The sequence below is a fragment of the Garra rufa genome, chromosome 4 (assembly GCF_049309525.1).
Source record: "Garra rufa chromosome 4, GarRuf1.0, whole genome shotgun sequence".
NCBI classification, from domain to species: Eukaryota; Metazoa; Chordata; class Actinopteri; order Cypriniformes; family Cyprinidae; genus Garra; species Garra rufa.
The window spans coordinates 47912337-47930066 of record NC_133364.1 but is presented as its reverse complement, the minus strand read 5'-3'; the positions used below and the strand labels follow the sequence as shown (position 1 = coordinate 47930066).

The window sequence follows — 17730 nt, the reverse complement described above, 5'->3', positions numbered from 1 at the left end:
ACCGTTTCATGATAGTTACATTGTCTATGCAGAATTTAATATAAAATAGCACAGAAGATGCATAGGTGTCAATGTTATCATCAAGAAATACAGTCCAGTCAGTGCTGCTGAAACAATCTTGCAACTTCTCAGATGACCCTTCTGGCCATGTTTGTATCATTTTAACAGATGGTTTGACCCTATTTATAAGTGATTTGTATGCTGGAGTTAAAAACAGTGAAATGTGGTCAGACAGTCCTAGATGAGGGAGAGGTGTTGCCTTATATCCATGCTTGATGTTACTGTAGACATGGTCAAGTATATTTTTTCCTCTTGTTGGACACTTGACATGTTGATGAAATTTTGGGAGGACAGTCTTTAAGTTTGCTTTGTTGAAATCACCAGCTATTATAAAAACTCCGTCTGGATGAGCCTGTTGTTGTTTACTAATGGCAGTTAGCAAGTAGCTTGAAGCTGTTGTGATATTAGCATCCGGGGGAATATAGACAGCAGTAATAACAATAACTGTAAATTCTCACGGTAAATAGAAAGGGCGACATCTTACTGATAAATATTCCACGTCCGGGGAGCAGTAGGTGTCAGTGATTACAACGTTCGTGCACCAACTGTTATTAGTGTAAACACATAGCCCCCCTCCTCTGCTCTTACCGGAGTCCGCGGTCCTGTCAGCCCGGTGTGCTACGCGGCCTGTTAGCCGAATAGCTTCTTCTGGAATGGATGGGTTTAGCCAAGTCTCCGTAATTACTAAAACACAACAGTCCTGGATGGTTTTCTGTGTGGATGTAATAAGTTCCAGCTCTTCGATTTTGTTGGTGAGTGATCTTGTATTTGTAACGAAGAGGCTCGGCAGTGGAGGCTTGTGTGGGTTCCTGCCTAGCCTGGTTCGTATTCCAGCTCTGCAGCCTCGCTTCTGTTTCCTCTCTCTGCGCCGCCTTCGTTGCTTCCCGGCTGGGAGAGTGATCCACGGAGACCCCGGCGGTCTAACAAGCTCCAGTGGTATGTTGTGTATAGAATCTTCCTGATTGAGAATACAGTCTCCAGGCATAAGACCAATGACGATCAATTCGTGACGACTGTATTTCTGTGCATATACTTGTGCATACATGACCCTCAGTGAAACATAAACTACCAATAAACTATACAAGAAAAGCTGATACGTGGTGTGCTGAGCCGCTGCGTGTGGAGAACTGATTGCAAAGTGTGAACTTTTGAACATGTGTGATGCCTTCGCTTCTCCACAAATGATATCACCACATGAACCTACTAACAAGTGTAATGTCTCTGTGTTTTCACATGCACCGCCGTATCATCACTATCCCGTGGCTGAGCTGCAAGCCCTGAAAGTGGACCCCGATCTCGACTGCTCTCCACCGAAAAGACCAACATCATCACTAACGAGACCAACATCACCACAACAACAGGTGAAAGCCGCAGGGGGCCAAAAAGAGGAAGAAGAAGACCCCGAAACGATTCCTGAGACCCCCAACAATGAAATTAAAGAGGAGAAGGCACGCAGACTCCCCCCAACAAAACAAAAGAAAGACAAGAACCGCCTTAAGAGAAGAAATGGTGAGCAAAACAGCATTTCCAGCACGTGTGGGCACAGCAAGGAGTGGCAACTGTTGCCAGAGCAGAAAAGAATCTGTTCAAGACTATTATCATCGATTGTGCGAGACTTTCAACAAACACAGCGGCTTGAAAGAGCCCGACGAGAGAGGAAATCAACCTGAAACCTGGGAGTGTCATCTGCGAAGCTGGTTTCTGAGTGGACTGAAACCTGAAATTGCACGAGCAATGAAATCCAGCTACATCGAGTGGAAGAATGGGCGGCTGTCTGCTATTTTAGCGCACGCTTTGCATACCGAAGAACAACAAACGGTGAAGGCGAAAAGGGTTGAAGCAAGGACTGATAAAGAACTACAGCTGGCCATGGTGCAGGCTGTAAACGCAACCTGGGGGTTATTCTGCTGCCCGATATCAACAGACAAGAGGGGGAAGAGGAAAAGGACGGGGTGTAAGACCCCTGAGCTGGACTGGAAGAAACCCAGGACTGCGTACCCGCAAGTTTTGTGGGGGTACTGATTTTGACTTCAGACGATGTACCAAATGCAGACTGTGTAAGAAAGATGGTCACTGGGCCCCGAGAATGCCCTGAGTACCAGCAGAATCAAGCTGACTGAAGTGAGAAAAACGGAGAGCAGGGAGGAGGGGTCCCGGGTGAACAGCCAACAGCTACAGTGCAGGGAAGTGAACATTCTTTTTAACCACACACACAGACACATACACTGATGTAAATACTGCTCTCTGCAATGAAGAAAAGCTTGCGTTTACACACATTCTGATACAAACACTGCTGTAAGCAATGAAGAAAAGCTTGCATTTCTTTGTGTGTTTTTGATTTGAGTAATGAAATTACTGATAAATGTGTAACAAAGTATGAAAGTGAAGAATTTAAAATAAGTTTTAAAAGTTCCACAATACCCATGCTGGTAGAGGGGGTATTAGTTGAATCTCTAGCAGATTCTGGGGCATACAAATTTTGTTTGTGACTATGTGATCTGCAATGTCAACCGTCATTAACTAATAAATTAAATGAGTACATTTCTGAAGTAGGGCACAAGATTTTTATTTTTTTTTGAAAGATTCACGGCACCCTAAAAAAGAGGGGGGCTGAGTGTTAAAACAATCATTTTCTAATTTACTGGCATGCCCTGTACCCCTTATGGGTCGAGATTACTAAAATTTAAAACTAAATTTGATGCTTGTCACTGACTCCTGGGGTGTCAGAGTGACAGAGCAGGAGGAGAAATCGTGCAGTCTGCAAGATAAGACCCGGTGGGCTTAGAGGGTGTGTGAATTGGCTGAGAATTGAACAGAGCCATTCAATGCACAAATTATGCTGTTTGACAAAATTACATTGCACATCACATGTCATAATGGGAAAAATAGACTACCAATAGGAGAAAGATTGGTTTAGAGGAGAGGTAGGAAAACTTTGAGCAATAAAAAGGTATTTTAGACAGAAAAGGTGTGTGCGGTTTCAGTTAGCCTGACAGGAAAAAAAAAAAAAAGAAAAAAAGAGAAAAAGCTTCTGTTTTATCTAGTAGCAGGAGAGTCTGTGCTTCACTTATCAGTTTTCGAAGGCCAGGGATGAGCAATGGTCTGAAGTAGAGTTGTTTTTGAGAAGCTGTATTGAAGTGACAGACTGGAGTGAGAAATTTGATGACGCAAGATATAGTGAGCATTTTTAGGCATTTATGTGTATGGGTGTAGGCATAACATAGAGGTATGAAGTTGTGACACCTATTGACAAAAATACAAAGGAAAATGATTGCATGGCAAATGTTTACACCTCAGATATGCACCCTGCTTTGGCAGAGGTGCCTTCTAAATTCTGGGCAAAACACAAATATGATGTGGGCTTGATTAAGGGATGTAAACCGGTTGTGATCACTCCAAAATCTGATTACAGACCATGTCAACACCAGTACCTCCTGAAACAGAGGCGATACTGGGAATAAAACCAGTGTTTGAGGCACTATTGAAAAAAGGTGTAATAATGCTATGTAATGATTTTTCCTGTGAAAAAAGTGGCGCTTTGTCCACGATTTAAAAGTAAAAGCAGTAAACGCAGCTGTCAGAAAAAGAGCTCCATTAGTGCCAAATCTATATGCATTTTTGTTGCAAAATTTCACAAGATGTGACTTTCTACTCAGTGGTAGACTTGCCTGGAGCCTCTGACCCTGACAGCTGGAACTGCTGTATTTCAATATGTAACACATTATCAAAAGCTACAGTTTTAAACTAAAAGTTTACATTTTTTACATGTCATACACCCAACAGCAAATCCCTGTCTGAGAATAAAAAAAACAAACAAATGTTGTCATTTTTGGGAGTGTGTTCATATTGCAGAACATTCATCCCCAACTATGTGATTATTGAACAGCCCCTGTGAGCCCTAACTCTAGGGAAGGGGTTGAGATCATGCAACAACATTGAAGGGCCAGAGGAGGCGGCCGAGGCATTCATGAACATAAAGTTTCAGCTGTCTCTGGCGCCAACTTTGGACATACAGGTACCAACTAATTCTTTTTGTTGAGATGGTGGATGAGAAAATGGGTTTATGACCTCTGTTTTATTGCAGTATCATGGAGACAGACTGTGACCTGTGGCCTATTTTTTCAAACAAGCTAAAACCAGTAGTAGCAGGCCTGCCTTGCTGTCTGAGGGCAGTGGCATCTGCTGAGAAGGCCTTAATGACATCTAGAGATTTCATAGGGTATTATGACCTGGCATTGATTGTCTGGCACACAGTGTCCATGATTCTGCATGAACAGAAAATACTGCATTTATTGACGGCTCGTTGGTTGCGATACCACACTATCTTGGACGATATAACGAAAATAGCGTTAAACGTTGCACAACCTTGAATCCTGCCACCCTCCTTCAGACAGAGGAGGGTGGGGAGGAACAACTGTTGTTTGACTGTGCTTGATCAAGTGAGTATGCCATGTGCAGATCTTTCAGATGTACCACTTGAAAACACAAAATGTCCTCTTTGTGGATGGTTCGGCGTTCAGAGATCCACAAACAGGTCAGAACAAAGTTGGCTATTCTGTGACGATGAGTTTGAAATTGTGACATTTGGCTCGTTGCCATAAAACGATTCAGCACAAGCAGCAGAGCTTGTGACTGTAACAGAGGCGTGAAAACTCAGGACGAATAAGTACGTTGCGAGGTATACAAACTCGCGTTACGATTTTTTAGTTTTTTCAAGATTTTGGAGCACTGTGGAAACAGAGCATTTTTAAAATTCAGATGGGCGCCCAATAATTCATGCTCCCCTTTTTGGCAGCTTCATTAGAAGCAATTTTGCTGCCTGACAAGATACCCATTTGTAAATGTGCAGCACACACAAATAACAAAGATTTAGTATCCACAGGAAACGTCAGAGCGGACGCGACAGCGAAGGTCGCTGTGGCTAAATAGCCAAAGAAACAGAATGTACTTTGTTATCTGAAAATAACGATAATACTTTCTTCTTGTTTACAGAACATGCAGACTTTTGCTTTAGGGACAGAGAGAAACCTGTGGAGGAAGTCTGGCTGGACGTTGTTTGGGAAAGCTGTGATGGCAAGCCTTGTTTACCCCGACACTTCTTTCCTCACTATGCAAAAATGATGCATGGGTTGGACCAAGCATCAGAAGGGGGAATGGTAGCACAGATGAAAGAATTGTGCACAATGAAAGAATTGTGGTCACAAAGGGGTTAACAAAATTTTGTGAAAATTTTTTGTAAAAGATGTGTAATTTGGAACAAACATAATGTGGCAAAAGGGATAAAAATGTCCCGAGCATCTCAGCCACCACCAGCAGACTCATTTGGTGATGGTTTTCATTAAATTGACCCCATGTGGGGGGGAAAGTACTGCTTGGTGATGATTGACATGTGGTCCAAATAGGTGGAAGTTTTTCCAGTCTCGAAACAGGCAGCAGCAGCAGCAGCAGTAGAAAAGGCTGTGTTGACTGAAATAGTCCCGAGATGGAAAAACCCATGGAAAATTAGCTCAGACAATGCCACACATTTTGTTAATGAGGGAATAAAACAAAATGGTCAAATTTGTGAGGAAACTGGACTTACATGGGTTAAGGTGCTTCCCATTGTTCTTGGATACAAGATATGGGAATAGAAGGGGGGCAAACAACAGCTGCCATCAACAGGATCATGTGAGCATGACATGTTAGGTTGTTGCAAAGAAATGTCTTCTCTGTTGTCTAAATGTCTGTGTACAGGTGAAAGCTGCTCAAGGAAAGTTTGCTGAAAGTTCCTTGCACAACATCAAACCGGGTGATTTCGTGGTGGTATGAGACCTGAGGAAAAAGCAAAAGGTGGCTGGGCCCATTCAATGTGTTCCTAACTACACACACAGCTGTGAAGGTAGCTGACGTGAGAGCCACGTGGATTCATGCTAGCCACTGTAAAAGGTCCCATCTACATCCTGGGAGGAGGAGCGGATGGGGTAAAGAGATTTGAGGCAGACTACAGCGACAACATTACAAATATTGTGGCGCACATGAGAAGGGCCGTAAAAGAGCCCGAAAAAGCTGATTCCATACAAGCAGAATGGTGGACCAGCCTCGGGGGAGGTTGGGCCTACTGGTTGTGTAGCACTGTGTTACCAATGATAGCAGTGGGACTGTTGTTGCTGATGTGTTTACCATGTTTCTTGCAAATTGTATCCAGCTCAGTACAGAGACTGGTGAAGACAGGGGTTTCACTTCAAATGGTTAAGATGGATGTATTGACTGACAATGTGATTATGGGGACGTGGGAATCACCAATGGATAGGGATGATCAGTAATGATGAGGGCCATGACAGACGACAATTGACTTAAGGAGTTTTGAGTAAAAAGGTGGTTTAAATGTGGTTTAATGATTAACCCAAATTTTCCCTACTGATCTATCTTACCTTGTTTAAGCTTGCATTTTAAAAAGGGTTATACCCACAAAAAAAAAAAAAAAAAAAAAAAAATGAGCGTGAAGCTTGGGTTCACAAATTTAAGAGAATGATCATTTATATGAAAGTCAGAGATGAAGAGTATAAATGTGATGTACTTACTTAAATTTGCTTAAAAGGGGTTGTGATTAAGGGAAAAATGTACACCTGATGATATAAGTATGTATTCTAACCTGAATGAAAGTAGTGATTAACAATGATGATAGCAGTAGTGGAACTTACAGTGAAATGAATTGAGACACGATGAAACGACGAAGGTTTTAAGCAGGTCATTTGTCCGTGTTACGAGACAATGCAACAAGACGAGGGGATTGACTGTCTTTATGTCTGTAACTGTAATGTGTGGCTTGCTTTCGAAAGGGGGGGGGGAAAGACCCCCAAAACAAAAAGCCTTTGCATATTTTTGAGTTTAGTAATGATGAAGTTTTTTTTTGAGTTTCATATGTGTAACATCTCTATTTAATATCTGAGAAGTGACTGAGGGTCTGACCCATGTCAGGAATGCAATAACAGTGCTTATTCGTTTAGCCCGGCTTCCAGAGAACAAATGAGAGGATGTGAGAATGATTGTTTATGATTTTTGTACTAACATTAGTAGATGATTTCAAGTATAATGAATTTTTTTTAATTATTAGTTATCAATGAATGATAAAAAGGGGGAATTGTGAAAGAAAAATTCATTCATACCCTTTTGTGTGATTTTAGAAGCATTTAGTATTTCTTTAAATAGAGACACCCAGAGGGCAAAGAGACATAATAGGTAAAGAATGTCACCTAGATGAGGGGAAGCAGCTGGGGAAGCAAATGGGCACCTTTGGTGACCCAAAAGGTCTCTTAGAAGGTTTTCTATAGGTTGACTAGTATGCTAAAAAAGGAGTTTTCTTTGGTTCCTGGGGGATGGAGAGTTACAGGCTGTTTAAAGATATAACCTTGAGGACTAGGGAAGAGATATAAAAGTGGAGGAAGCCCTCCCTTTCTTTGTCACATTCTGCAGCAACCTGTGTTCCTGTATGACTGTCTGACCTTCTTTGCAAAGAATAAATCCTTACAAAAGACAATTGATTGAGTTTGTCTCTTATGCGATGAGAGTCGTTTGATTTTTGCCACGACAATAAACAACATAAAACCAGACAATGGCATTTTAATAAAACTGCTAACGTTACAGCAGCGGGGAATATGAACGTGCATGAGTTATTTTATTTAATCTGTGTCATGTTTTGTTTTTTGACCTAAAACACACTGGTGCTGATGACCTGCATTCAAGCTTTTCAGTAGGCTTAAATAGATAACCATTTAAAGCAGATTTAGTTCACAAACAACTGACATTTTTTACTTAAACATGATTTCCAGTTACAATAATCCTAAAATTCGACATTAGTAACTTACTTTTCGCAGTATCGGTCGCGCGTGCGCGCTCACAAGATCTCCCGGTTCTCACGAGTGAATTCAGTTGAGACTCGCTCTAAACGGCTCATTTGAATCAGTGAGTTATCGACTCGAGAACAGCTGCGATCGGATCAGTCCAATTCGTGAATGAATCGTTTGGTGGGATTTGCGAACCGATTTAACAGGTTCATTGAAAAGAATCATTTTGTTCATAATTCAGACACCGTTTCTGCGTCTCGGAGCACGCGCTTTATGAGGAGTAACGGTATGTTTTATGAAATGTAGTGAACTAAAAGTAAAAGTTACTCAAAATAAAACCAGTAAAGTACAGATACTTGAAAAATGTACTTAAGTTACTGTCCACCACTGGTAGTGACGTGGCCGTTTTATATATTTAATTTATTTTGTTTAAGTCACTCTCACTGTGATATTCGTGTGAATAGGGGATAGATGTCGGGTTATATTTCATACATTAACGACTCCACAGTTTTAGAGTCACATTAGTTATTAAATGCGGTCTCAGTCTCGATCATTCATTTGGCCATTCACGTATCGCGAGACTTGCCTTTTAAAGGTAAACAGTTCTGTTCTGTTTACAAACATCACCTGGAGACCGCAGGGGGGTATTCCAGAAAGCAGGTTATGTGACATACCCGGGTAAGTTTAAGGGTAAGTTAGTGGGTAACCTCAACTTTCGGTTCCAAAAACGGAGGTAACTTTCTGAGTATGTATGTAACCATAGCAACGTACTCTCTGAAGATAACCTGCTCGGTAGCAGGTTATGTTCCAGGATCAGTTTGTTTCAGAAGGTTACTCAGCATGGCGTGCCCTTTTGATGACGATCCTGTGGACGTGGAGGCACAAATTATACGAGGTTTTTTTCGCCGGGAGAGAGTTATAAGACCGCGTATTGATGTCTTTTCGTTTCCTAATGATTATTTGAAAGAGCGTTATCGGTTTTCAAAAGAATCGTTAATTTATTTAACACATCTCTTGAAACCGCATATTGCAAATGTCACAAACCGCGGGTCTGCGCTTAGCACAGAAAACATTCTGTGCATAGCACTTCGGTTTTTTGCGTCAGGGCATTTTTTGTACAATGTGGGCGATGCAGAGCATGTGGGTAAGGCAACTGTGTGTAGAGCGGTTCGTACAGTATGTCTGGCACTTAAACGCTTCTTACACACGTTTGTACAGTTCCCTGGCCATAAACCTCTGCGTGTTATTAAAGAGGAATTCCACAGAGTGGCAGGTTTGTCCTTTGTATAAAATCTATGACGCATATCTAATGTAGTCATACTATGTATATCTATTCATCCTGAACACACACTTGATACTTCCATTTATGACTTTGTATTTCAGGGTTTCCAAATGTAATTGGGTGTATCGATGGCACCCACATTCCTATTAAAGCTCCTTCAATAAATGAGGGAGACTATGTTAATAGGAAATCTATTCATAGTATCAATGTGCAGGTAACAACTTAATTTTGTGTCCTTAATTTTTGGCCTTGTTAAAATCCTTAAAGTAATTACTTTTTTCCCACTAACTATAGGTAATATGTGATGCAACTCACATCATTACTAATGTTGAGGCAAAATGGCCAGGATCTGTGCATGATGCTAGAATTTTCCGCGAGTCACCATTATGCCACACATTTCAGCAGGGTATGTTTTGCTTTATACAAGGTTTTTTTTTCTTTTTACTATATTTGTATTGTACACGGGAATCATTACAGGACAGTACAATGGTTACTTGCTGGGGGACAGAGGATACCCTTGTCTGCCCTATTTAATGACACCCTACCCTGAACCTGATCCTGGACCACAGACACGCTTTAACCTGGCTCACAGCCGAACACGGGCCAAGGTGGAGATGACCATAGGGATCCTCAAGTCTAGGTTTCAGTGTCTGCGTGGGCTCCGGGTCAGTCCAGAGAGGGCATGCGACCTCATAGTGGCTTGTGTTGTGCTTCACAACATTGCCACTATAAGAGAAGAGAGCCACCCTCCTTGTATTGAAGAAGATGGCCCAGAGGAACCCCTACAGATTTTTGCACACAACAGAGATGGAAGACTTTTGAGAGACAGGATTTGTCAAAATTACTTTTATTAAATTCTTTGCACTGGTCTGTTGTGAGGTTCATTTCTTTATTTCCTGAAAAACAAAGAAAGTAAAATGTAAAATGAAAGTATTTTTTATTACATTGCTTTATAAACACTTGTAACATGCAACAGAATAATATTCACACAAGTTCTCACCTTAAGGCGATGCTCCAGTAATTCAATTTCTAGTGTTGCCTTTTTAATGGATAGCCGTTTCTCTTCCATTTGAAGCTGTATAAGGTCCATCTCCATGTCACTTTTTCTTATTTGTTTTTGAAGATGGACCTTATACAGCTCCTTTGCTGGCAACTGGGAATGCCAAAAAAATTAAATAAATGAGATTCTGTCAGACAATAAAATTAAAATATGGACAACTGCACATAAATTCTTACACTGCTTAGATTGTGCATTGAGGTTGAAGGAACTTCATCTGTGGGCAAATCTCCAGGTATGTACTGGGAATGGACAATGACAGTTTCTTATCGTAATGTAAAAAGGGGGCATGCATTATAATGGTATGCATCATACCTCAGTGGATCTACCAGCATTGTCCACTTCTGTCACAGCAGATGTTGTCTCTTCATCGTCATTTTCATCATCTTCATCCTTTAGTGGAAATATGCAAGTTTACATTATCTGGCAAAAAAAAAAAAAATCTAAAAGTACTAGAGGTGCCTGACAACAAAACACTTACAACTGTGACAGACTGTGTTCTTTCTGTAGGGTCCAACAATACAATCCCTCTATCAGTATCTATAAGAAAATACAACGCATAAAATTCTCAATATCATCAAAGAAAAAACAAAAATGCAGGAAAAAAAAACATGTCAAAGTAATACAAGATCACAGTAGCCTATCATATGCAGTTAAATAAAATAAGCCTGCATAAAAGGATTAAGCATGTTCAAAAAGCCTTTCAGTGACAGAGATAGTAATTTATTAAGTCATATAATGAAAACAAATCATAGTGGTAGACTTACATTTCACAATGTTACTTGTGGTGCATGGCGTGTGTGTTGAAGTGCCCCCTGGAATGCCAGCAACCACAGGTCGCCCTTTATTAAGGGACAGTGCCAGCTCCTCAGATGGAGTGAGGGGAGGTGGTGGTGGGCCCCCGCCAGTTAGACGGGCTTCAGCCTTCTTTCTATTAGCTACATGACAGAAAGAATATACTAAACCGTATTTAATAAATAGTTCAGTAATAGTGTAATCAAATATTACCTTTCTGCAGAATGTTTTTGTGTTTCATTTTGACTTGGCTCAGAGTTCTTCTGGCTCCAGAAGGATTACACCTTATTAAATAAGAAACCATATATTCCTAGTCAATATACATTGTCATTTTAAGCTAAAAAAATGACAGGCAGGACAAGTAAGTGCTTTCATAGTGATTTAACAGTCAAAAGGATGTGGAAGGGGTGTTAAATTATTTGGCATTATAATAAAAGGGGAGGCGATATCAAATTTGCTATTTAATACACTCACGCATTTACTCTGTCCGAGATTTTTTGCCAAGCCAACTGTCTTTCTTTAGCCGATGCAGCCGTATTGCTTTTTTTTCAGTATTATTGGCTTGAATTCTTCGTATGCGTGCATTAAAACCTCCAACTCCGCTTCTGTGAAGTATGCCGCTCTCTTTTTTTCACATTGATTTTCCATTTTCACTCGTGAAATCGGCGATCCATTGAAAACGTCTTTATGTATGGACCGTGCGTGCGCATTAACTCTGGGTAACCAATAGGAGGTTGATTAAACTTACTCTTCTCAGGTGTTTTGGAACCGACATACTCATGGTATGCGGGTTTGGGGTAAATCAACTCAGAGGTTAAGATTTACCAATTGGTAAGTTAACCAAGCTTTCTGGAATACCCCCCAGGTAACCACACGCAGTATTGAGAACCAAGGGTTCCCAAATTTTTGAAGGGGGTTATTTTAATAATTTAAGATATTTTTTCGTGTGGACTAAATGTAAACATACTTTATGTAAAATATCTTACTCGGTACGGTACTAAATAAAAACTATCATGCATGTTGTAATTTTGTAAAAAATTATTCACATTTTAAGATTCTGAAAGGCTTTCGCATGCCACTATATTTCCGAAATTTAAAGTTAGTTCATGCAAAAAAAACAAATTCTGTGTCCATTTATGCACTCTAAAGTTGTTCTCCAGCAACAAGCACGTGTAACACTGTAACAGTTATCAGTCTAAGAAGTTCTACTCGTGGAAGGATAGGAATGAATTTTAGGCCAAAATAATATGAAACCCGTTAACACCCATTGCCATGTACGTTTTATTCATTTAATTTTCATTTTGAAATGAAATAAGCAGAAATAAGAAAACGGTTCCTTTATTTGTTTTTTTCATTTGTTCAGAAAATGAAAAAACAAGATTTCAGCTTGATTTTATGGTTTTTTTTTTTTTTTGGTTCTCGGGTAGAAAACAGATAATCGACCTCAAAATTTGTTTTCCACATGCGGGGGGTCACGAGACGCCTCTTTAGGCTGATTAGTCAACAACATCTGGACCAGTGACGCCATCCATTGTTCATTCAACAAAATAAAAAAAACATTATTTATTTATTTTTATTCTTTTGCAGTCTTTAAAACAACAAACGTACAAGTGCAATAACATTGAATACATCAAAATATAATATAACATACCTAAAAATATTATAATAATAATAATACATTTGGACAAGCAATTAGAAAATCACATGTACACAAGAAGTACAAATAGTTACACATCTTTCAAACAATAGATTTAAGGCTTTAAAATAATTTACAGCTTGTGTCGCGTTATTTTTGATTCTTTTAACGATTGCATACCTGGCTCTTTCTATTAAAATGAGAGTCAACAAAATGATAGTCCTCTGACTGGGCTTTCCTCCATTCAACCTAACTCGTTTAACAGAAATATTTATTTCAGAAATATTAATCTGCATTTAGAAAGTTTTATTTTGCTGTATGGTTTTTAATCTGAGTATCTGTGGTACCCAGACAGCTCAAAGAAGTGTCAAGAGTAAATGCAGCAGCAACAGGCCTCCCCCAGATGGTAACAGGCGCGCAGCGGCGGAAAGCAGCACAAACAGGGCACCAGCAGAGACAGACCCAGCACCGCCAGCCAGGACACACAGTACTGCTCCTCCCTGGTGTCGCAGGAGCAGGGGTCTGAATATGCACCCTCCGAGTCGGACATGCAGTGGTACATCATGGCCTCGGCACAACACATGGGGTTGAGCGTGTACCACCAGTTGTCCTCGCAGTTGAACATCAGAGGGACAGCCGGGACTGGAGGAAACCAGAGTGATGCAAACTTACAGTCTACAAAAAATACCTCACTGCAGCTCTGTATTTGACTCAAGTTTGGGGGAAAAAAAACTTTAATTTTCTGTAAAGCTGTTTTGCAATGATTTGTATTGTGAAAAGCACTATACAAATAAACTTGAATTGAACTGAAATTCCAACACACAGATGTCATGTGATGTGCGAGTTGCAGCACCCCTGGTCTAAAAGGCAAAACAGGCATGTTTGATATTGAATTTTAAAACTTTTAAAACAAACAAAAAAATCAAGTATTCATAATTCTATTTCACATTTATGTAATTCACCCATTACATCATGCATTGATTAATTTATACATTAATCAAATTTCCATGTCCCAGCAGGCACACAATGTCATTAGACATTTGGTTAAATTTGGGTTACAACGTCAGGCAAACAAAATCCATTGTCAGTCATACATCTAATGTCAATTTTGATGTTTTAGGTTGTGTTGTAAAGCAACCAAATTCCAACATCCATTTGACGTCAAATACTGACATTTAGTCAAAAAATAAGGTTACCAAATTCCAACATTTCCTAAACAGCATAATAATAGAGAACAAAACACAACATCCCCTTACCCTCTTTATGGTAACTTCAACAGATTCACAAAATAATATATCCTACAAGATACAGGTAAAAATACTTCACCTTGAGGAGGTGATGAATATGGAAGTAGAAAATACGACACAGTAGGGGGGAGAGTGGGCCAAGATGAGACTTTTTTTTTTTTTTTTTTTACTTACGTGGTCCTTAAGATAAGGGTAAAAAAAGCAGAAGTAAATGAAAGTATCTGAAGTAATTTTCAGGATGTTTCCTATCAGTTTGAATGATCAAAATGTATCCATGACAAATGGTTCTAAATATATGGCTTCCTGTGTTCCCATTGCTCAAAACAAACCAAATTTTCAATTTCAGCCTTTAATTCTTTGCATTTCTGATCAATATGTTGAACACCAAAGTTGAAACCTTCTCAAAAACAGACTAAACAGAGTTTGTAGTGTAAATGTTCACATTTTTTGCTTTAAATGTGACCAATATCAGATTTCTAGTGTGAACAGATCATGATTCTGAACTGGCATGTGCAAACAAATGATACAAACATGGTTTCCAGGTTTTTACAACAAAATCTGCCTAATTGCCTCACAAAACTACTGTGGTTGGGTCAACCCACAAATTTGGAAAACAACCAGAGGAAACAGTGGAAAAAGTAGCCCAATTCCGAGAAGATACGGTTGATTTGGCAACCCTTGCGCAGCACGCCGTCATACGGAAGTAAACGTGGAGGATATAAAGTAAATGATTATGTGTTTAATACTAATCTGATCTGCTCCAGAAGCCAGTGAAATTATGCACAGGCAATATGAAAAATAAAAGACAAGGATGTGACAAAAGACTGTAATGTTTGTGAGTTCTTTCGCAACTGATAACATTGAGTAGTATGTAAAATCTTTTAGGTGACTCACATTGCAAAACATCTGACCTGTATCAGATTTAGTATCACAAATGGAAGAAATTCCATGTGGTTTGTGCTGTTCACACTGTCATGACAAAAACAGATCTGAGTCACATGTGAGCGAAAATTGTAAACAAATATATATATATATATTTGCAGTTAATCACATGACAAACTGTAGTCTAATCACTCTGGTGTGATTGTACATGTTAAAGAGCTACTCAATTTCTGTCAAAACTCTGATCAGGCTTTTCTCCAGTGTGAATCTTCATGTGTCTATTAAGGCTTCTTTTTTGAGTGAAGCTCTTTCCACATTGTTGACAGGTGAAAGCTTTCTCTCCAATGTGAATTGTCATGTGTGTTTGAAGTGCTCTTTTTTCTGTGAATCTCTTGCCACATTGTTTACAAGTGAAAAGTTTCTCTCTAGTATGAGTTTTCATGTGGACATCAAGGCAATATTTATGTGTAAAACTCCTTGGACATTGAGAACACATGAAAGTTTTTTCTCCGCTGTGAATGTTTGTGTGTTTATCAAGGCTTGATTTTCGACCAAAGCTCTTTCCACATAGGTTGCAGGTGTAAGGCTTTTCTCCTGTGTGAACTCTGATGTGGGCATCAAGGCTGTGTTTATGTGCAAAACTCCTTTCACATTGAGAGCATGCATAAGGCTTCTCTCCAGTGTGAGTTTTCATGTGGTTTTGAAGTTTGCATTTTTGACTGAAACTCCTTCCACACTGTTGGCAGCTGTAAGGTCTTTCTCCAGAGTGGATTCTCATGTGAACATTAAGGTGTCCTCTTTCAGTAAATCTCTTTCCACACTGTTGACAGGTGAAAGGTCTTTCTCCAGTGTGTATTCTCATGTGGACTTTAAGGTATTCCTTTCTGCTGAAAGTTTTTCCACACTGCTGGCAGGTAAAACCACTTCTTTTTATTGCTGTCTTTTGTGCTTTTTTTTTAGTATGTGAGCAACTATATGATTTTTCTCCAGACATGAAATCATGTTTCTCATGCTGAAGATCATCTTCCTTTTCATTGAGTTCTTGACTCTCCTCTTTCAGTGTCATCAGGTCTAATGCAAAAAAAGAGAAATCCAAATTAACATCATTTTAATTGCTCAAGGCACAAACATCAAACCCAGCAACATTTAGATCTTAAACACAGTAAACTATTATAGGAGGAGTTACACATAATCTCAAAACATATTCCCATTATTCAAAGTGATAATGATAAAAAGAGCAAAAATATCATTTATTTATTTTTAGAGCTGGACATTTTAATAAGGATCAAATGATTGAGTTCAGCTTTTAGCATGAAACCAACCTGTTTGTTCCTCAGTTTCTTCTTGTTTGACTCTGAATGTTTCTTCAATCTTCATGTCTTCACTCTCCTCTTTAATAAACACCATCTTTATAATAGTGTGTCACATGGATCTCAGTTGATTCAGGAGGGGTTTTTCTGTGTCTTTGGACACTTTAGTCCTGTTTAAGATTAGAATAATTAACAGAAAGTAAATTATTCTCAAAAATGAATGCAAACTAAATGTCTATGTGCTCACTACAGCGGTCAGTGCACTGGTAAGAGACAGTCAGAGTAATAGTTTATGGGAAATTACCTTAATACTAAAATAGATATTGGGCATTTATTATTTATTTTTGTTGTAACTGAATGAGTCGATTCAAACGATTCGAATCACTGAATCATTTCTCCACTGATTCGGTTCAGATGATTCGGATTCTCATTTTCTCTCACTTTCTATTTCTTGAACCATCAACTGATTGGCTGCGTTCGAAACCGCATACTTCCATACTATATAGTAGGCAAAAAGCAGTAGGCGAGTGAATAAGTATGTTTGAAACTTAAGTATTCATAAAAGAGTAGGCGAGAATGAGTAGGCGAATGCACTAATTCCCGCGAGATTCGGACGAACGTCTACTTAAAGTGCGTTCGAATATGCCTACTTACCTACTATATAGTAGGAAAAAAGAGTATGTGAAGAAAGAAGTACGTTCGAAACCTCAGTATTCATAAAAGAGTAGGCGAGAAATCCCCGGATGTCCTACTGCTTCAGCCCAGATTCTGAAGTGTTCATCTGATGGATACTTTTCAATCCCAGGAGGCCACAGGAGGCTAAAACGTCATCATCGAACGTGATTGGGAACCACAACGAGAGTGTTTACAAATGTGAGTATTACAAACCAAAACACGGTTCCCTGTCATAAAATCGTATTTGTTGAGCTACTGTATCGTAAACTGCTGATTTGCATAAGGTGTCAAGACGTGTAACGTTAAAGTATATTTGTGATTTCGCTGTAAAACACGTTTTATTACGTATAGCGACCATAGACATCTCAAAGATGATTACTAAATGTTTAACAACTGACAGGAACATGTTCTAAGAGAATTAAATGAGCACATCACAACACCAAACAGAAATCTAAATGAGTGATGGACGTTGTGTGAGTTTATGTAGAGTTCACTGTTGTCAACACTGCTTTACATTAATGTAAATAAACACATGTACATATAGTAACTAAACATGAGTTATCTAGTACTATTTGTCTAATAGTACTGTTGATAAATTCAGGAGCATTTGAATTTGATGATAAACCAATGAACACAACAGCTACCTCATAAATGTAGTATTGAGCACAGAATCAGAGGGAACTGAATCTTGTGTGGATGTTACAGGGACAGATGAGACAAGTATGCTTGTCTGGTGAAGAGTGATTGATGAAGCAGTGCTGCCATCAAAGGCTTTGAGTGAGTACACTACAGACATCTATTTAAACCTTAAGTTGCAGTTTATTAATAATATTAAAAAAACTTTAAGCACTTTTCTGATTTTGCGGTGGAGCAGGACCTGAAAGGAAAGGTGACAGCAGCATTTTTGGGGAAAAACAAAATCCGAAACTTAATATAAAGTTTGGTAATTTTGTTACTTCTAAT

At 39.3% G+C, this 17730-nt stretch overlaps 1 protein-coding gene across 1 annotated transcript in view; it reads right to left on the bottom strand.

The window, feature by feature from the left end:
• The window catches only part of LOC141334108 (uncharacterized), a 294786-nt gene extending 278597 nt beyond the window's left edge, over positions 1 to 16189 (bottom strand). Inside the window, exons 1-2 of the mRNA XM_073839252.1 lie at positions 16105 to 16189; positions 15503 to 15823 (exon numbers count right to left, since the gene is read on the bottom strand). Coding sequence (XP_073695353.1) covers positions 15503 to 15823; positions 16105 to 16189 — 406 coding nt within the window. The remainder of the gene's footprint in view (positions 1 to 15502; positions 15824 to 16104) is intronic.
• Positions 16190 to 17730: the final 1541 nt, after the last annotated feature.